General features: G+C 38.8%; 3 protein-coding genes across 6 annotated transcripts in view; 1 reads left to right on the plus strand and 2 right to left on the minus strand.

The window, feature by feature from the left end:
• Nucleotides 1-6,816, minus strand: part of SHOC2 (SHOC2 leucine rich repeat scaffold protein) — a 107,521-nt gene extending 100,705 nt beyond the window's left edge. Inside the window, exon 1 of one of the 2 annotated variants that reach the window (XM_030334970.2) lies at nucleotides 6,568-6,816. The gene's annotated coding sequence lies outside the window, so the exon portion shown is untranslated. Of the gene's footprint in view, nucleotides 1-5,859; nucleotides 5,942-6,567 lie in introns of those variants that run through there. The other variant, XM_030334969.1, reaches the window with a different exon arrangement.
• On the plus strand, nucleotides 6,338-16,817 carry BBIP1 (BBSome interacting protein 1). Of its 2 annotated transcripts, none has more exons than XM_030334974.1 (3): nucleotides 6,338-6,421; nucleotides 15,668-15,745; nucleotides 16,436-16,817. In XM_030334974.1, exons 2-3 carry the CDS (start codon nucleotides 15,700-15,702, stop codon nucleotides 16,600-16,602), a joined length of 213 nt encoding a protein of 70 aa, XP_030190834.1. In that variant the 5' UTR covers nucleotides 6,338-6,421; nucleotides 15,668-15,699; the 3' UTR covers nucleotides 16,603-16,817. The 2 variants fall into 2 exon arrangements, with proteins under 2 accessions (XP_030190834.1, XP_030190833.1); XM_030334973.1 differs by having other exon boundaries at nucleotides 6,363-6,465.
• Nucleotides 16,818-18,497: 1,680 nt separating this feature from the next.
• Nucleotides 18,498-21,233, minus strand: part of PDCD4 (programmed cell death 4) — a 28,616-nt gene continuing 25,880 nt past the window's right edge. For both annotated transcript variants that reach the window (XM_030334972.1, XM_030334971.1), the window contains one exon: nucleotides 18,498-19,249. In XM_030334972.1, the coding sequence (XP_030190832.1) occupies nucleotides 19,189-19,249 (61 nt within the window). In that variant the 3' untranslated portion in view covers nucleotides 18,498-19,188. The remainder of the gene's footprint in view (nucleotides 19,250-21,233) is intronic.

Consider the following 21,233-nt stretch of genomic DNA (forward strand, 5'->3'; position numbering starts at 1 on the left):
ATGATATTGAGGCCAGAAGGGGGATTAGGTTCACCAGGTAAAGAATGTTTGGGGTTGTATCCAAGGAGATGATACCAGAAAGTTTTAGTTTCCTAATAAATAACCTTGAGATAAATGTGAGGATATAAAATTTATAATGTAATTGCTAAAATGTGAAAACTTTACAAAGGAATTTCTCAAGTTTGAATAATGAAAATAACTGGAGGGGTTCCTGGGTGGCTCAGTTGGGTAAAGCATCTGACTTCGGCTCAGGTCAAGATCTCAAGGTTTGTGAGTTCAAGTTCCAGATCAGGCTCTCCAGTGACAGCATGGAGCCTACTTCAGATTCTGTCTCTCTCTCTGCTCCCCATTCCCACAAACTCATGCTCTCTGTCTCTCTTAAAAATAAATAAGACAAAACAAAACAAAAAACACAAGTGGAAGGATCAAAAGCAACAACAAAAAACAGTATGAGAATGTTTTAAAATGAGAAACTATGGCACTCTGGAGGGAACAGAGTTTGGAATGGCAAAAAAAAAAAGAAAAGAAAAAAAAGCCCTCAAAGGAGTATTAAATCATACTATAGGAAAAATTATTAATATTCAAGTTCAGAGAATTTTTAATTCAAATAAGCCATACAAAGACTTCTACCAGGACATAACTGCTGATTATACAGTCTGACTTACCTAAAGGAAAGAGTGGCACTTTGAAATAAGTATGGAAGAAAATGACTTTTAATGTTTTCAGAAGAGTCAATTTTATTTTTTTAAGTTTATTTACTTTTGTAATCTCTGTACCCAACGTGGGGCTCGAACTCACAACCCTGAGATCAAAACTCATATGCTCTTTCAACTGAGCCAGCCAGGCTCCCCCAGAAGAATAACTTTAAATGCACAGTAGAAACTTACCATGAGTTCTAAGAAGGCTCATAAATATTACTTTTAACATGATGCATAAATGCTGAGAAAAGATACTTAAATGTGATTCTGAAACACAACTATTCAAGTTCTAAACCTGGGAGATTATTCCACATCAGGCTGATATGTTCTTCCTGTAATTAATTAAAATATTAATGAAAAGTACTTAGTTAAAAGTTTTAAATAATAATTTGAAGCAGATCCCTAACATTCATGCAGATCCACAGTCCAAGGCCCGAACTAAATTAGGAACACAAGAAATAACAATCTCTAAAAGTACAGGCTTTAATGAATGCCTACTCGATCACCTAAAATACTAGGTCTTACATAGAATCCAAATTGCTATTCACCTGCAATTCTCCAAATGGACCTTACCATGTCTAACATCTACGCTTTTCTATCCACTACCTATCCTACTTAGCCCTCAAGAGTTAAGTTCAAGTCCTATCTTCCAGCAAGCATTGCTGGTTACACATGCATTCTGTGCCTTAACTCAGCTCAGTTCTCCAGCATATACCGCTATCAAAGCACTTGTCACATTGTAAAGTAATTAACTACTGACTTGTACAGTTCATACAACAAACTGTGAACTTACTAAAAGCAGGAAACATAGTATATTTAACTATATATAATGGCACTCATTAGAAAGTCTATGACATTATGAATATTAAGCTCATAGTAAGAAATATTTATAGAACAAAATTTTAAAGTTAAAGACTATTTACAAAACTGTGAAAGTCCCTGAAAGCAGGAAGGAGTGTTATACAACACAAAACCTGAAACTCAGAAAGTGCAAATTTAACTGATAATATCTAGAATTTGGAGTTAATTTCATCAGTGTCAAAACAGGTAATTTCCACTTTACCTCCAAAATATTTGAAAAACCAAAAGAAAAAAAGATTTATCTTTGTAAGTTGTGAAATTAATTAAAATTGTAGGATTTACAAATAGTATTTGAGGGCAAATAAAGTGCTTAAACTGTGAGCGCTCACCATGCTATAAACATTAGAAGACAGGCCAAAATACTTCATAAAAAGTCTTTCAGGTTCATTTCACATAGGGACCAATTATACTCACTTTTAAGGTCTCCTTTAAAACTGTTTTAACTTCAAGCAGTATGTTCATTCTTTCCGATAAAAGAACCCTTACCTTTTACAGCATGAACTACTTTTTGCAATCAGTTCTGATCTTTAAAGAAGAGGAATGAGATTTATCATGTGAAATCTAATTAGTTCTTTCAAATCTTGATAATGGAAACTTCATACTTTCGGAGAAAGCACATGTTACCAACATTTCAAAAGCTAAAGAGCTCTTTGTAATTAGAATATTCTTTTCATGTGTTAGAACTTTGATTTGCAGAATTAAAGATCCTGTACTAAAAAAGTTGGGAACCAGGGGAAAATACCAAAGAATGAAAGTTTGTTTACCTCAAAAATAATGCAATTACATATTTTAGAACATAAATCAGCTTTTCCCACTTATGTGTGTTCCTTTCAACCTGCACTGACTGCAATTACATTTCAGAACACTATAAAAAGTTCAAGCATTCCATAGGTCACCTTGTGACTTAGAAATTTTTCAGATTTTAAAAGTCCATGTAAACAAGAGAGCTACAAAATTACAAAATTTTAACTGTTTTATTATCGGAGAAAAAAATGTTCAGAAAGATTTATATGGCATCACTTTGACGTGGTATAACCAGTAAATAAAACAAAATTCAGAAGACAGGGATAGCAATTTTTAATAATTTAGTCTATGAAAGATTTAGCTTTAAATTATAATATGCCAATGCATAATATATAATGCATGAAGTGTAAGTCAAACAATAAGCAAAAACAGAAACTAATTTAATATTTGCAGTACTAATTTCTCAAGCACCATCTGAAAATACTTAATGTATCCTTCTGCTAAATTACAGCTAATTTCTATCCAATTTATCTACAACAAAATATTTATCAATTCCCTATTAGTCTTATTAGGAAAAGTCAAAGTGTTTATTCTATATCTAAATTTCTTCTCCTGATACTTTATAAACTAATTCAAGAACACTTCCACCTAGGCCAAAATATAAACCTCAGAACTCACTGAAGGATTTGTAGGTCAACCTGTTTGGTGGTTTTACTGTGTTGTTTTGTTTTGTTTTGTTTTTTGGTGGGGTGGGGGGGGAAGGGAGGAATAGCTGGTCTTGTTTTGGTTTTTTTGGTTATAAGCATAGATTTTATGTTTTCATCCATGACTAGTACATAAATGATACATGAATATAGTAAACTGAATTCTAAAGATATATTCTTTCAACCTCCAAAAAATATTCATCCTTTTATCTGCAAATACAGGTTCAGGTATATTTTACATCAAAACCATAACAGTTTATTTTTATATTTAAATATCTTACTAGAAAAAATCTATAAATTGTTTAAAGAACACAAATTTACAGAAATATTAAATTATACAACAAATATTGATAATCCAGCATATTTTCAAAACAAGTATGATTGCTTGTATAACAAAGAAATTCAATTTTATTTACCTTTCCCCACATGGGTAAGGCAAGTCAAAAAATGCACCAACAGAGGGGTGCCTGGTTGGCTCAGTCACAAAAGCATGTGATTCCTGATCCTGGGTTTGTGAGTTCAAGCCCCACGCTGGGTGTAAAGATTATTAAAAAAATAAACTTAAAAAAAATACATATATATATATAGTATATATCAGAAGCTATTCAGGAGGCATCTTTGGGAGTATTCCACATAGAATTCCAATTTATATTTCTCTAAACATGGGACAAGCCCTGTCCCAAGTCACTAAAGAAATAGTAAAACTTAAAACGCATAATTCCAGCAAATATAACACAAGAATGTATAATTTTGGTGTTCCTTTTGAAAAGTGAAATGTTTCAAATTTCTGACACAAAGTTCACAAATTGTATGAGTCTGGCTACAATTATCACAACACAGCTCTAATCAACTTTCTGAATATCATTTTAAAACTTTTAAAAAACCCAGCTGCAAGCTATTAATGTATCTCTTAATATCACTCTTTAATCCGTAACAATTTAAAACAAGAGAAAAACAAAAACTGTATTAACAATGAGAGATCACTAAACAAATAAATGCCAACCTACGATAAACGTAGTTGTTTCTCCAAAAACTAAAACACAAGATTACAGTAGTAATCTTAGAAATAGGCCAGATCCATCCCTCAAAACTAGCATTTCAAAAATAGTTTGTTAGCTTTATATATTTAAGCCATTTGAAAGTCACAAATCTTAAAGCCTTTATTTACTTGTCTAAGAGCTATTTTTCAAATGTATATTCATAATTAAGTAACAAGTTTCGTAGTGTACCTTATGTCCAAATAAATACTTAAAAGATTTATCCTATTCAGTAGAAATGCCATAGGTAGGGAAGGGTCATATACATGTTATTCCTAAAAATTCTTGTCACTGTCACACAGAAAAACATCAACATTTGGTAAACTCAAAGTATAAATGTAAGCTTACTTAATGTTACAAATTGTACCCAAGAGCTAAGTTTCTTCAAATAATGTTAACAGTTATAAGGGCTATGGCATCGAAGGATGAGGGTAGAAATTAGTACACTAATAAACTGACGTCTTTAAATAAGACAATTTGTTAATGCTGCATTCAAATACAAAAATGCTTGGATACACAAGTATGCCCTAGAATTCTGACAAACAAGAAATTTTAGATCCAGGAATCGCGCCGAGTAGATACTAGAAGCTGACATTTATGAAGAAGTGTACAAAATTGCACAAGTGAAAGCTTAGAGAGAGACTGTTGGTAGTTATCATGATGGAAGCGAATACTATACAGTACACGTCTGCAACCCAATTTTGCTTCAGCATCCCCAGAGACTTAAAAAACATTTCTTTGGGTAGGTTGCAAAACATCGCTTCCTCTTTTATTCTCATCACCCCCATTATGATACAAAGCAACAGACAAAATCAAATCACCCACCAACTGTAAGTACTGAAAGCTTAAAAACTCACACAAAAGCATCTTTCCAACTCCCGAATCGGTATTCATTCCACCTGTTTGTAAATCCATACAAACACAATAACACAAAACCTCTACTGATTTAAAAAAGGGGGGAGGGGGCAATTAATGGTTTGAAGTCATTCTTCTACCTAGGCTTGGGGCGGGGGAGGGGGAAGGTACAAAACAATGGATACTGAGGGGCTGGGGAAAAACCTTTTGGCCCAGAAGCCTTCGGCGTTAAGAGCGGGGGGGGGGGGGGGGAGAGGAGGAGATAAGAGTACTTTTCCTCTATCCCTAAAAGCTACGGCGGAAAGAGGTTGCCACCAGGCAAGTCCAACAGGGCGGTCTTGGATGCCTACAACTCGCCTCACCAGGCAACATACCCAAAGCCAACTCACCACTCTTCACCGAAAGAAGACGGGGAGAGAGTGGTGGGCTTTGAGTAGGGGGCGAGGAAATACCCCACCCCGCACCACCAGCGCTGCGCCAGGGCCCCCCACCAACGACTAACAGCCCCCGGACGCCCACGGGGCGCCCAAGCAGCCTGGGCCAGGTGCCCGAGGAGCAGAGTGGAGCCGGGCCGTCCACCGGGCGCCCCCGGCCCCGCGCCCTCGCGCCGGCTCGCCCTCGCCCGGGCGCTGCCCCGGCCGCCCGCCACCACCGCAGGCCCAGCCCCGGCCGCTGTCAGAGCCGACCGGCTCGGTCTCGGCGCCCAGCTGCGGGGCCCCGCACAAGAGCCGGCTCCGAGGGCCCAGCCCTCCCTGCGACAGCACCCAGGAAAGCGGCGGCGGCCGCGGCGCCTCCCAGGGCCCCAGCCCCTTGGGCCTCGCCCCGGCCCCGCCGGCTCTAGCCCCTCAGGGCGCGCGGGGCCTCCCTCTACCGACAGCCACCGGACCGCCCGACGGGTAAGAAGGAAGGCAGGAAGAACCGACCGACAAACGCCCTCCCGCCTCAGCAGCCCCGGGTTACCGTCAGGAGCCCCAACTCCGCCATCCTCTTCGCTCGCCCTCCTTCCTCCTCCTCCTTAGAAGCGACGCTGCCCAACCGCCGCCCCCCGCCCGCCCCTCCCCCACTCGCCCCGCCCCGCCTGCCCCTCCACACACTCTCGCTCCTACCGCCCCGCCCCACCCCTCCGGCTCAGGCCCGTCACTCGCTGGGAGAAAAACAGGCGGGGCCAGGGCAATCGACACTACCCAATCACAGTGAGGCACTGGCGCCAACGACGCTGTCCAATCGGAGTGAGGCATTGGCGCCAGCTTCCCTCGCTCCGCCCTTTTCCTTTCCTCAGCTGCTCTAGGCCCTCTCTCCCGCCCACTGGGCGCCGCTGGCAAGCCGGGCCATAGAGTAAGCCTCCGGCTGGGTAGAGTGACAACTCGCAAACGGAAGTGACTGTTGACGCTAAGGCAGCCATAACTGCTAATGGCAAAGGGAGTTTCCTGGCCTCCCGTCTCCAGTGTGACGTAGTTTTCCCTTCGTCCAATCTCACCGTTGCCCTGGGCAACAATCGGGCGGTCTGGGAAGAGAGGCGTCTGTAAGTAGGCCCGAAAAAGGACCAAAGGTGACCAGTCATCCCAGGTTAGACAACTTAATTCATATTCGGAACCGCCTGCCCGGGTTGGGGGAGAGGAAGGAGCAGGTTTCCTGGCCCTTATTTTGCTGGGACCTCTAATCACTTACCTAGGTGGACAAAAGGTTAGGGTTCCGAAAATCCCTGTCCCGCCCGGAAGTTGCATTTGGCACTTCTGAATGGGGTCATGGCGGAAGGGTGGGAATAGCCCCCGGCACCCCAGGGAGTGCCCATTTCCACTGGAGCCGCCAAGTGAGGTGAGGATCCGATCTTCCCTGTCCCGTGAGGACGGCCCAAGTTAGACGGCCCAAGCTAGACGTCCCGCGGGTGACGGAGAGCCGGGGAGGTGAGGGGAGCTCACAGCCGCTTCCGCTGGAGGAAGGTTTTCTTTCCGGGCTGGCCTGACGGCGGCCCGCCCTACCTCCGCCCCTCTGAGGTTCCCTGTCGGGCGAGGCCGCTCCACCATCCTCTCTAACCCAGCTGCAGCCAGCTGGGCCCGGCGGGGGCTTAGGCTCGTGCTACGGGGCGGAGCCCCTCACTCCCGCCGCTGGAGCTCCTGACCGCGCCCCCTTAAATTCCTATTGAGTACTTCCATCCCGACCTTTGGAGGACGGAGAATTGTGGAGCTTGAGGAAAACGTTTTCCATTGCCGGCTAGAAAGGAAAAAAGGTGGTCCTCCACCACAGCGGCCACACCTCTTAAGTCTTATTTTCTCACCTCTTGTCTTCACATTTTGAATTTTCTTCCTTTTCTTTGTTTCTCCTCTTTTGTGGGTTTATAAGCATTAACTGCAGTTCTGGGTAGAGGTATACCGTCCTAATCCTCCATGTCTGCATTTTATTAAACAACTTACTGCTTGTGAATATTCTTAAAAATACCGTAATACTTTTACATGGTTCTTTCCAAAAGTTGTCACACCTTAACTCGTGTAGTTCCTTCTGTACGCTTAAGTCAAGAACTGTCAGTCAGATTGGTAATGCTGGGTTGGATGCCTAAAGTTGCGGGGGGTGGGGGGGGGGAGGCGGCGGGGGGAAAAGACCAGGAGAACTTTCTCAACAAGGGTGCAGACCCACCTTCATTATTTAATCTCTTTCTACTACCTTACTACTCACGCTTTAACCAAAATGAACTACTCTGGTTTCTTCCAAGGTTAATCATTGAAGCACTAACCTTTTGTGACTGTATATTAATGTCCTAGTTACCCTTGGAGATGTTTCCAGATTCTCTCCAACAGGAAGCAACTTCCTCTGCCCTTACCTAGCACTTTCTGTACTTCTTTTAGGACAATCTCTATTTTATATAACAGCTGCTTACGTTCTTAGCTTTACTGCTGTGTTTATGTCTAAAATGGTTTTTATCAGATTCATCTGCCTGTCATATTATCCTGCACATGATATTATTTTGGTAAGTACTTCCTAAAAGATTGAATATTTTTTGGTGTCCTGGGGACCTAAGACACTGCCAGCTTTAGTTTATCAAATTCAGTGTGGTTCCTGTTACTCAACCTTTTCCTAGTCTTCCCCTCTGAATTCCTTCCAACATGATTTCTTCCCTCAAAAAACAGAAATCATACATTAAAAAGTTGAAGGAAATACAATAAATATTCATATACCCTTTACCTAGATCCAACAGTTGTTAAATTCTGCTATATTTATTTCATTCCTTCTCACACTTTTTTCATTGTTGTTGAACTATTTGGAAATAGGTTACCGACCTATTGTTAAGCAGGCACCTCTAAAATTTCCAAAATGTATTTCCCTAAGGATTATAAAGTTCTGCAAAACACAGTATCATTATCACAACAAAGGAAATTGTTCTGTAATATTTAAAATCTAGTCTGTATGTACATTCTCCCATTTGACCTAAGAATATTTTGTATATCTCTACCCCTGCTCCTCCAACAAAATTCAGAATCCAGTCAAGGTTTATGTATTGTGCTTGGGTATTGTAACTTTTAGCCTTAATTGAGAACAACTCTCCTATCTTTTTTTCTCCTGTGATGTTGGCATTTTATTTATTTATTTATTTTAACGTTTATTCACCTTTGAGACAGAGACAGAGCGTGAATAGGGGAGGAGCAGAGAGAGAGACACAGAATGTGAAACAGGCTCAGGCTCTGTGCTGTCAGCACAGAGCCCAACGTGGGGCTCGAACTCACGGACCGTGAGATCATGCCCTGAGCCAAAGTCGGACGCTTAACCAACTGAACCACCCAGGCGCCCCAACGTTGGCATTTTAAAGAGTCCAGAGTAGAGGTCTTCTTGAATGTCTCCTTTTTTCTTATTTCTTGTAAATCAGAAACTGATCTAGAGGCTTGATTAGATTCCATTTAACATTTTTTCCCCAGAATACTTCACAGTATTCATACTTCTCCAATCATGATTAATGATTAAGTCTTCTCAAATGTGACTACATCTACCAGTGGCATGAGTGGCTAGTTAAATGCATCCCACTTCTCTGCACACACACCCTGCTATGCTGTCCTACAAAGAAGAAATTAGTATTCAATCCTCCTGTCTGTAGAGAGGAAGTGCTAGTGTCCTCGGCTGTCGACCTTTAGTAAAGTATTGCTGCTACTTTGCCTACACTTGTAGCTGATGCAACATAATCTGCAACAGTGTACTGATGTCAGCATAGTTTCATGAGTTTCAACTCCTGGCACCCTGAGGACTGTTGATGAAAGATGTGTGGGCCCTGCAATTGAAATACAGATGAATCTTGATGTTATCAAAGCAGATACCAAGGCAACTGCTGGCCATCTGGTATTTTGTGTGAGTGGGATGTGTCATTTTCTATTAACTTAATAGTAGTGTCTGCTAGTGAAGTATACCATCATCCAAGTTCATCCAAGAAGAACAGTTCCTGTTCTTAGGCCTAGGCACATTTCAGAAGCTAAACACCGCACATTTTATTCACATGAGTCTAAATTAATTAGCCAAATTGAACATGTTGCAACATTTTCCTACCAGCAGATGCCAGATAGCAAACACAGTAGAACTATTATAGTTTCCAAATACGTGACATATGATGTTATTTGGCATCTCCAGATGAACATTATCAATCCAAACTAAGCACTCTGCTAGTATGTGGGCAGCCCTCGAGTGAGAATGAGCATTACTACTTTGTGTCTGCTAAAAAGAAAACACTTCTTTTGGGGCTCCCTCTTTCACCTTCATGTTAGTTTACATTCAGAAATCTAATATGCATTTGAAAATTCATCTGTTAGGGGCGCCTGGGTGGCGCAGTCGGTTAAGCGTCCGACTTCAGCCAGGTCACGATCTCGCGGTCCGTGAGTTCGAGCCCCGCGTCAGGCTCTGGGCTGATGGCTCGGAGCCTGGAGCCTGTTTCCGATTCTGTGTCTCCCTCTCTCTCTGCCCCTCCCCCGTTCATGCTCTGTCTCTCTCTGTCCCAAAAATAAATAAACGTTGAAAAAAAAAAAATTTAAAAAAAAAAAAAAAAAAAGAAAATTCATCTGTTAGTCGATCATAAGTCTTGAATAAAACAAATAAAATCTTTCATATTTTTCCTGCAATTCCTGCCACTCCATCCACAACCTGTACTAGGCAGATTGAATTTATTTAAAAAGATCTAAACTAATAAATATTCACCAAACAATATCCTCTATTGTCCTTTACAGAAACAAATTGCTTCTGGTACCTCCCTCAGTTCTCTAAGATTGTATCTTGTTTCTTAATACCTATTAATGGTAAAATAGGACAATTTGGAATATAATGTGTTATAGTGGTTCTTGTGTATTCTATTGAAGTTGTGACATTGAGTGCCTATAGCAATGAGGATGGTAAGGGAAAGGGAACAATAGGCAGAAGTGGGGGACTAGACAAGTCTCCACATTCATCTGGGACATTACTTTCCAGCCCTAGCCAAATTTTGCCATGTGGAAAGTGTTGCCAGATTTGCCAAGAGGAGCTGAAATTTGGACTTTATGTGAAGATCTTGTGATTTTTAAACATAGTTTCAAATACTTTTTAAATATTTAGCAAGCCAGCAAAACATTTAACCAGATAGGACCAAGGGCCACCAGTTGGTGACCTATGTTTCTTATATGAAAACAGGATTGGCAGTTAGGCCAGAATCTGAAAATACTTTAGAAATGTTTTTCTAAACATATTTCAGGTACATTTATTTTCTTAGGTTAGGCAACTTCCATTTGTCACTTCCATCAAAAATTCAAGATAGAGTCTTATGTACACCGGGCTTCTATTCCCTATAATTTTAAAGGTTTTTACTCTTTGCCACCAACTTAAAAACTTGCCCACATTTGCTCAACCTTGAATTATATTATGAAATAGATTTGCTTTATCATATTTTTTATGTTTTAATGTTTATTTCGACAAGAAAACGAGTGGGGGACGGGGGAGAGAGAGAGAGAGAGAGAGAGAGAGAGAGAGAGAGAATCTTAAGCAGGCTCCACACTCAGCATGGAGCCTGACGTGGGGCTCAGTCTCAAAACTGTGAGACTGTGACCCAAGCCAAAATCAAGGGTCGGACGCTTAACCAACTGAGCCACCCAGGCGCCCCCAAAAGGTTCTTATCCACTGTAGCTCCTTCATTTAGCTGTGACTGGCATTATAGACATTGGTATGTTTGTTGAAAGGAAAAATGTGTTTGGATAGGAACATATGATCCCAAATTCCTCTTTTGTTACATTTGTTTTTCATTCTGAAAGAGTAAACTCCCTTGTCCCGAAAAGAGCATCCTTTCTACTCGTCTTCACTGTCCAGTGTTTACTTTTAAAGCTCTGTCCTTATTAATAGATATACAGCCATTAACTTTATTTTTTATCTTCAGTAATTATTTTGTCCATGTATAACTTATTTTGATCAATTTTTCACTAATAATGGTAATAACTCAATCCAGAATATTTTAGTTTTTCATTTGTAAACATTTTTGTAGAGAAATATGGTAGGATAATCAATCATTAAAATATGGTTAAGCATGAAAATATATTACAGTAAAATTAAGTGGAATGGTAATAGAGGTCTAGGGAGAAAAAAGATGTAAACTTTCTGACTTAAAAGTAAGTTCTTCATTCTTTTTACTAATGGAGGATAATAGCTGTCAAGTTTTTATGATATTGAGATTATGTTGGATATATTTTTAAAAGACTGATATGGAGCACCTGGGTTGCTCAGTTGGTTAAGCGTCCAACTCTTGGTTTCAGCTCAGGTCATGATGTCTTGATTTGTGAGTTTGAGCCCTGCTTGGGATTCTCTCTCCCCCACTCTGCCCCTTCCCCACGTGCTCTCTCTCTCTCTCTCTCTCTCAAAATAAATAAACAAAAAAAATAAAACGAAAAAATAAAAGACTGATATAACAGTTATTTTTAAATATGCTGGAAATTATGTCTTTAGAACTATTTGAACTTAATAAATTTGTCAATTTAGAAATGTGTAAAGGGGTATTTAGTTTTTCTACCTAGTTTCTAAAAATCTGAGGGCACCTGGATGGCTTAGATAGCAAATCATCCAACTCTTGATTTCCACTCAGTCATGATCTCACGGTTGGTGAGTTCAAGCCCCTTGGTGGGCTCTGCCCTGATGGTGGAGTGCCTGCTGGGATTCTCTCTCTCTTCCTCTCTTCCCCTCCCGTCTGTGTGCTTTCTCTCTCTCTCTCTCTCTCTCTCTCTCAATATATAAACTATAAATAAACTATAAATGAATGAATGAGTAAATGGAATAAAAATCTCTGCGTGTTAATGCAAGCATAAAATTTGAGGACCACTTACATATATTCTCTGGGTTCAGGACATTTTAGTGCTCTTGTCCAGTCCCATACACAGTTTAGTTCAAGTATCAAATTAACTCACCCCAGAAATTTTTAACTTGTCCAAGTTGTAAAATTAACTTATATTATCAACATGTGTATGATTGATATAAAGTAGTAATCCTTCCTAGACTTAAGTGTCTTTCAACTCCGCCTACAGCTTTGTAAAATATTTCATGACAGATTTGGTTTCCCTCCAAGTTCTTCTGCATTAATTTTAGGCATCCAGCTCAATGGCTACGACAGGTTTGCTTACTTTGTTATGACTTTGAAATGTACTATCCATCAAAACCATTATCTCTGGGACAAATTACAAACTAAAGAAACTACGGGGGGAAAGGAAGTAGATTATTTTCCAATTACCCAGACCAAGAGCTTCAAAAAATTATTGACATTCTATTCTCCAAGCATTAAAAGTTTGGGTTACATTAGTGTAAGAATTTTACTTCTGCAATTGAATGTGTTTTCTCTTAAAATATACCTTGACAAATGTATCATTTTAAAATCTGGCATAGTAGTCCATTGTATGGCTGTTACAGAATTTATTTAACCTTTGATGTATTGCTGAATATTTAGATTCACCTATTGCTGAACATTTTGCTCTTCAATGCAGTGCTTTAATGAACATTCTTATTCTTATGTCTTTATACACCGGTGCATTATTTCTTTAGGGCCCATCCTAGAATGCTTGGGTCAAAGAAACTGTGCATATTTAGCTTCAGTAGATAATACAAAATATTAATAGATACTACAAAATATCTAAAAAATCTGTACCAAGAAACCCACCCACCAACAGAGAATGCCCATTTCTCTCTACCTTCTCTAACTCTAAATACTGTCAGCTTTAGATTATTTTTGCAATTTCAAAAGATCTAACACACACACCAAAATGTCACATGATTTTCACTTGCTTCATGAATCCATGATCATTTTCCTACTTCAACTACAGTACCCACTTCAGCACTCCTACATCCCATTAAACTTTATTTTCTATAGCACTTACTACCTTATAGCATCCTATTATTTACTTACTCTAGAGTGTAAGCTCCAAAAGGTTTGAGGTTTTGTCTGTTTTGTTCACTAAAGAATAGTGCTTTGCACGTTATAGACATATTTATTGAATTGAATTACATGGCACTTGTATGATACATGTGAATTTCTGTCATAGCTGATATGTTTCTTCTTTGACCCATTTGTCCCTAGTAATACACACATCTTACCTCATCATAATAAGAAAGTACCTTTAGAAGCAACCACAACTCCTTAGGGCACATTACACCAGACAAAACACCCATGTTTGGCCATTATCAGGTGAAGGAAAGAAATGTTCCTTCCTACTGTGGACTCCCTGGGCAGTTGATCACCAAGACACTGTAACCTTGCCAGTGAGGGTCATCCAACCACCACCTTGCTTATTTTAGCCCTTCCCTTCCTGTTTCTCTCCTGCCAGTGCCTGGGGAGTGGGGGGTGGGGGGGGGGGCGCCTAGAACAATAGCCAACCCTAGTAAAGCCAACACTCCACCCAGGCAAGTGACTGCCAGCACTGATATTCCCCACACCAGACCCAACCCACTCCCTACCAGGCTTTTGGCCCCACACCCTTTGCAGTAACAATGGCAGCTTAGTGAAACAGAACTAAGGTTTAGTAAAGCACCAAGTTTCATTGTTTTCCTCCAGCCAGATTTTGCATGTGAAAGAGGGACAGACTAGAGAGAGCAAAGGATTGTGATTGAGTTCTGAGTAGCTGAAGTTGCTACTCTATAAAACATTGAAGACTGTAAGTATTCATCCACTGTTTTGCTGATAAAAAAAAAAATTGGTGATACAAAAACTCTTGGCTACTGTTATTTCTTTTCACATTTATCAACATCTATAATGTTTATCCTCCCTTTTGGCAGCATATCATGTCAGATTTGCAACAAATAAGGGCTTACTCAACATGTTCATTGTGATATTTTAGTGGAGAGGCTGTTTATTATAGCTTATAGTTCATATTCAGGCTAATCAGGGATCTGCAATGCTATTAGCTTTCAACATAACCACGGGAAAAAAGGGAAATGATCACTAGATACCACAGCAGGCCTAACAAGAAAAGAATATGGCTGAAGAAGTGCATTCTAAGGAAATTGCATATTACATTTATCTCATTCCATTTAATGAGGAGTTGCTACTTCATTCCTGGTCCATTCCCTATTTCATATTCACTCCCAAACAGAGCAGTGTAGGGGTTAAACTTTGATGACAAAGTTCTGGAAAATGTATAGAGGTTCCTTAGGAACTTTAGATGTTCCAGAATGGGAATTTGAATGAGAAAGGAGAGGCTTGGATGGAATAGGAAGCTTTCTTTACAAATGTCAAAGTTAGTAGTAGAGTGGGAATAACAGACCAGAAGCAGCTTCACTTGATTATAACTAATTTGCAGTGGGCGGTAAAGGCAGGCACCACGCCAGCATCACTACTTTATAAATAATAAATCTTTCTTCTGTGGTAATGTTGTGAAAGGCACATGGTAAGGTTGCATCAGTATGGTGAAATATCGCAAAATGGGTGGGTCTGTCTAGAGAAGCATCTGTGTTTGTAAAAGGATCATGCTACAAATTACAATCCGGAACACCTTGAATATACAGCATAGCAGTAATCTGGAATGTAACACTGGAAACAAATGCCATCAGCCAGAGATGGCATATATGCTGGTATGTTCTTAACAAAATACTCAAGATAAAGGTATTTGCTGGCACTTCAGCATGTAGTATCTCTGTATTAAAGGAAAGTAGTAAACTGAAAGCATACCTCACTTCTGTTCTTCAAGAGCCAGTTTCACCCGTTTGTGTTGCCTCCTTACAAACAGGACCGGTATAGCCAATAACTGTTCCTTAGGATGCTTTTTGTCATGATAGTAAAGGGATTAAAGTAGAAGCCAGCTGTTAGCTGTTGAGAAGTGGGAACGTTAGGAAATATTTACCTACTACCTCCTCTTTTTCCTAACTACCTGCCTTACCCCACTTCCCAAATGGTAACATTTTTTTACCCCATCCACCTTCAGGGAGATGCTATCAGTGAACCAAATGGCTGCACAAAAATGCTTTTGGTTTTCCTCAGCTGGCCTCTATTAGGTAATTATGCCAAATAAATGAAGCCCTACCAATTTTTCACTACAAGGGAAAAAAACATAGAACATGTAGCCTTCCAAATTAACACCTCCACTGATTAAAGAACATTGACACACTCCAGATCCTTACATTAACTCTCTCAATCTTGTTTCAATGAAAAGACTCCTAGGAAATTAATAGGAAAATTATGCAAGGGCAGGGTAGTTCATTTTCTGTAGGAGTTGTGATTTTACTTCTTAAAGTATAATGGAAATATCTCAAGCAATATGCTTTGGAAATTCATTCTTGAATGTTAACAATTGATTTCTCATTGAAGGAAAAAACTTAGCTGTATCCAACAATTCAGATATGGCGGAAGTGAAGTCAATGTTCCGGGAAGTTCTTCCAAAACAAGGTATCTAAATTACAAATACTTAGGTCACAGAATATTACAGGTACCTAAAAAGTAGTAGGCACATAGGCTAAGTAGCTAAACATCTGTAACTATTTTGTGTCTTGTATGCCACATTTACCATCCACTCTTTTACAAGTATAAAGAACTCATCCACTGCTTTTCTCCCCCCACAGTAAAAGGATAACAAATGAAGCATTGTTCAACCTAGGAATCCTGTTATACTCAAATTTGCAAATTACAATATGAAATTTTCAATGAAAAAACTAGTACTGTAATTCACCATAATGTTAAATATGGTCTGGAAATGGGGAAAAAGAAACCTAAGTCAAGCAATCATTAAGAAAAGCTGACAGTTTAACATTCAGTAGTTAATATAGTAAAAGAATGGTATTAACATGAATATTAAGTATTTTTATGCACTATGTATTTCTCCTGAATCTTTTTGCACATTAAACATTTGACACAAAATGAGTCGTGTGTCTCATAGGTAGCTTGGAATTTTAGGTACCAAGTTCAAAAAGGCGTCCTTGTGAACTCCCTAGTATTAAATGTTGATATATTTGAAGTGACTGTGAAAACAAAAGATTTTCATTGATAGTGGATTAAGTCTTTAGACTTTCATTCTAGCTGCAAATCCAAACTACCAATCAACTGGATCATCTCACTCAAATTGTTTCTTTTTAAACTTAGGGCAGCTGTCTGTGGAAGATATAACCACAATGGTGCTGTGTAAACCCAAACTTTTACCCTTAAAATCTCTGACTTTGGAAAAATTGGAGAAAATGCAGCAAGCAGCCCAGGATACAATTCGCCAACAAGAAATGGCAGAAAAGGAACAACAGCAAATAACTCACTGAATGATAACTTAGCACTTCTACAGAATACCCTACCTTAGTATTAACAATAGCTAGAAAATAATTTGCACCTGTATGCTGAGAACAGTGTGTGTTAATAAAACTGATAGTGCTTATAAATAATATAAAAATACCCAAGACTAATGAAACTTGTATTGTGAATTTAGACACTGTGGTTTGTATTGAACATAAGCAATTAAAAAAACTTTGAACCCAAATTTTATGGGTTTTTTTTTTTTTTACCCAAGTTTTTAGAATTGTAAATTATTGTTCACCATTCCTATCAGTCTTACGGGTAAAATTCTTAGGCACAAGTGACTAAATGCAACTCTTATGTTCACAAAATCTTTACATGTTTATTAAAAACTAATTTGACGATACATTCTAATCTTGTACAAAGCGTTTTGGGGCTTTTACATTACCTAACTTTAAAACTTTTACAAATTTTGTTTTTCATGTTTAAGGCTATTTTGCCTAACCAACTGATTCTACCAGTAATGACAAAACTAAATAAATTTGAAACCCTCACTTATCCAGTAGTCCCCTGAGCTTTTTGTTTTCATAAAACGTTTTGAAGTTTATTTATTTTAAGAGAGAATGTGCGAAAGGGGAGGAGCAGAGAGGGAGAGAGAGAATCCCAAGCAGGCTCTGCACTGCACTGCCAGCATGCAGCCTGACACAGGGCTCAAACTCACGAACCACATGAAGAGTGTTACCTGAGCAGAAATCGAGTCAGACACTTAACTAACAGTGAGCCACCTAGGTGCCCCAGTCCCGAGTTTTTAATTATCCTGACTTTAAGGACTAAGAATTACCTGGCTACCTTTATCATCCAGGTATCAAACACACAGTTAAAACTACAAACTTGAAAGAGCCCATGGGATAAATATCAACATTAAATTTGGAGTTTTAATTCTAAAAGGTTTAAGTCTAAACCTACAATGGGCATATTCCTAATACCTTTATAAATTCTGAATATAATTCTTGGCTGGTTGCTACAATCAATAATAGACCATTTAAATTACCATGGACCTTGAGGCCTTGCTGAGTAATCAGGCTCTACAAAAGAGGTTAGAAATGTAATCGTTCTTTAGATAACTGCTATTTATTGGTAGCTACTATTTTCTCAAACACTGGATAAATGTAAAACTTTTTGAGTCACTGAAGAATTTTTTATAACACAAACATTAGCTGGTAACAGAATTTAAGAATGATGAAATTTTAGAAATTTCATTGAGCTTTAGATAAGATCAGAAAATAAGTATGCGTGCATTTCCCACATATAATATTAAAAGAACTTATTTATGATTGTACTTTTGATTAAAAAAATTTTTTAATGTTTATTTTTTGAGAGAGAGCATGAGCAGGGGAGGAGCAGAGAGAGAGGGAGACACAGAATCTGAAGCAGGCTCCAGGCTCTGAACTATCAGCACAGAGCCTGATGTGGGGCTCAAACCCACAAACCATAAGATCATGACCTGAGCCAAAGTTGGATGCTTAACAGACTGAGCCACCCAGGTGCCCCAAGTACTTTTCATTTAAAAGTTTGCAAAGAACAAAATTTAAATTCACTAGGTTCAAATATGCTCCCTTAGAGGATTTAAAATTTGCTGTGTAAAAGTTTTTTTTTTAATTTTTTTTTTTTCAACGTTTTTTATTTATTTTTGGGACAGAGAGAGACAGAGCATGAACGGGTGAGGGGCAGAGAGAGAGGGAGACACAGAATCGGAAACAGGCTCCAGGCTCCGAGCCATCAGCCCAGAGCCTGACGCAGGGCTCGAACTCACAGACCGCGAGATCGTGACCTGGCTGAAGTCGGACGCTTAACCGACTGCGCCACCCAGGCGCCCCTGCTGTGTAAAAGTTTTTAAAAAGACCTAAAATAAATGTACTCCCAATGAAGAATCAACACTGCTTCACATGTTTTATTTTGTCATACATTCTTTTAGAACCAGGTTCATTTTTCCAGTTTTGTAGAAAAATAGATGTTCCAGCCACCATTTATTTAACTGTCTAGTCTTTGAGACCAATCAATATGTTCCCTGGAAAAATGAATAAGTCTTATGACTAACTCATTTTCTTAAAATTCTTTAAGACAAAGAAATAACTTTTTTTTTTTTTTTTACGCCCAAAGCACAGTATTCCAACAGCAGCAGCCAACATGGGGTTTTAGCAGCTTAACTTCACCCCCTAAATAAAGCTTTGTATAAACCAGTGATTTTACTACAAAAACACTGTCCTTGAAAGAAAGGAGTGGCAGTCAGACATCAATGCAAAACTTGGAATGATTAGGTCATAAACATGGCACTTACAAAAGGTAGCTTATGAGAATATTCCACTTAAGAAGTGGTTACTCTTCTGTCCCTCCTTTACACCCTCAAAAAAACAAAAATACGAAAGAATGAAAAAAGAAAACACTTCCTTTAAAAATTCCCCTTAAATTGTAAGTTTATAAAATTTCAGAAATGCCTTGTACCCAAAACAAGTGCTTCAAAAACAAAACAAAACAAAAAACCTGTGCTAACAACTCTTACAATTCAGATATATTTATATATTTTAGAACATCTAAGACTGTAAGAGTTCTTATATTCAGTAGCTCTCTGGTTTAAGGCGACCTCCATCTCCTTCACTTACAAAACGTTTTCTGCCCCTGTAATGAAAAGAACACAAACATGAAAATGGAGATCAATTCTATCTATAAACAAACAAACAAAAATCTTGGGTTCTTTTGGTTAGTCATTAGGTTTTGAAGGGTTCTGTTTAAAAAAATAGTGAGCATGCCTCTAATCCTTTTGAAAAAAGACTCTTTTCTTGCTATGTATCCTAGGAGGTAGCAAATCAAATGAACTGTTAATGTTAATCCAAGCAGTTTTTAGTTAAATAAGAGCTTAATTATTGAATAAGTTCATTGTCAAATGGAGTCATGTAAAAGAAAAGTTAAAATATAAGGCAAACATGCTTTTTGGAACTTCAATATTTACTTCTCTGAGTATTATTTGAAAGCTAAACAGTGAGACAAAGAGACACCAACATGATTTGGAATTATGCAAATTAAAGCTACAGAACCTATGAAAATATCCACGTTAAAAATTTTGTTTTAACTTTTTCTCAAATCTAGAAAAGCCGTAACCTGAACATGGAAAAATCAGAATCCAATTAATTCCTGTCTATGCCCCATTTTGGGATTCCTGCTATTTCTTTTTTTTTTTTTTTTAATGTTTATTTCGAGAGAGAAAGAGAATCCCAAGCATGGGATTCATGCTATCAGCACACAGCTCAACATGGGGCTCAATCTCACAAACGGTGTGATCATGACCTGAGCAAAACTCAAGAGCTAGACGCTTCACTGACTGAGCCACCCAGGTGCCCCGGGATTCCTGCTATTTCAAAATCAAGAGGTCTTGCTTTACAATGTAAGCACACTTATGCTGTATGTAGCCAAACACAGTAGCTATGTACAGCCCAGGAGAAATATTTGACCAGCAGCGTAAAGCAGTAAGTGGAAAACAGAGTTGTCCAGGATTAGTCCTCATTTTCTGACCCTAGACCAACATGCGCAAGCATTCAACACCACACACAAGTGTGCACTTCACCCAAATAGGCTAATGGATAGAGGATAAAAAGTCAAGGTTCTATAGCATACAGTGAAAATTTAGGTATCTCCCTCAACTGATCCTTGAGGGTAAAGCCACAATAAAAATGACCATTTAGACTTCTGAACAGAGGATGAAAAACTTAAAAAGCCAGTGCCAAGGTGTTGACCCCTTTTCACACGAAGTCTAAGTGGAAATCAGCTACTTTTTCTGGCACATACAGGCTTCAGACTGTAAATATAAGGAGACTGAGATGCAGAACAAAGCAGTAAGTAGCAAGAACCCTTGCCAACATTGGCAGTATTTACTGATGTATACAACTTGGCACATAAATGATGCCATCACCAAGCACAGAGAGAGATTTTGGAGATGGATATTTGCAAACATTTTTATCAAAGCCATTAAACAGTATCTTCCTCCTCTTCTCTCAAAAGCTTCTAAACTTTCTAGAGCAACAGACACTACCAAGAACTATTTTTCTGAGATTTAATTCTCACAATGCACTTAAAATAGACAAAGCTTTGCAATTTTTTCAGTTTAAAAATTACAAAAAGTTAAAATTTACATAAAACAGACACACACAGGCCACCCAGGTAGCCTCAGGTCAGGATCTCATGGTTTGTGAGGTCATGCCCCGTGTCGGGCTATGTGCTGACTACATAGAACCTGCCTGGGATTCTCCATCTCCCTCTCTCTCTATTCCTCCCCTGCTCTCTGTCTCAAAAATAAACAACATTAAAAAAAAAACAAAACAGATATACACAAGTTTAGCTATTACTAACATTTATACTTATTTATTATAAACTTACATTATAAGCTTTATTTTAACCACAAAAAAATTCATCAACTCCTAAAGAGTTAGATCCTAGTAGCACAAATACAGTATCTCCAAAGAATCACACACATATACTTTCTAATGAGATAAGACCCAATTAGCCTCAATTCTCCATTCTATGAAGGAATAAAAGGAAGCTACATGGAGTAAGGAATAGCCTATATCTTGGAAGCCAGAAAAGGTCTGGATTCATCCTTAGCCTCTAC

This window comes from Lynx canadensis, chromosome D2 (assembly GCF_007474595.2).
Source record: "Lynx canadensis isolate LIC74 chromosome D2, mLynCan4.pri.v2, whole genome shotgun sequence".
Classification (NCBI taxonomy): Eukaryota; Metazoa; Chordata; class Mammalia; order Carnivora; family Felidae; genus Lynx; species Lynx canadensis.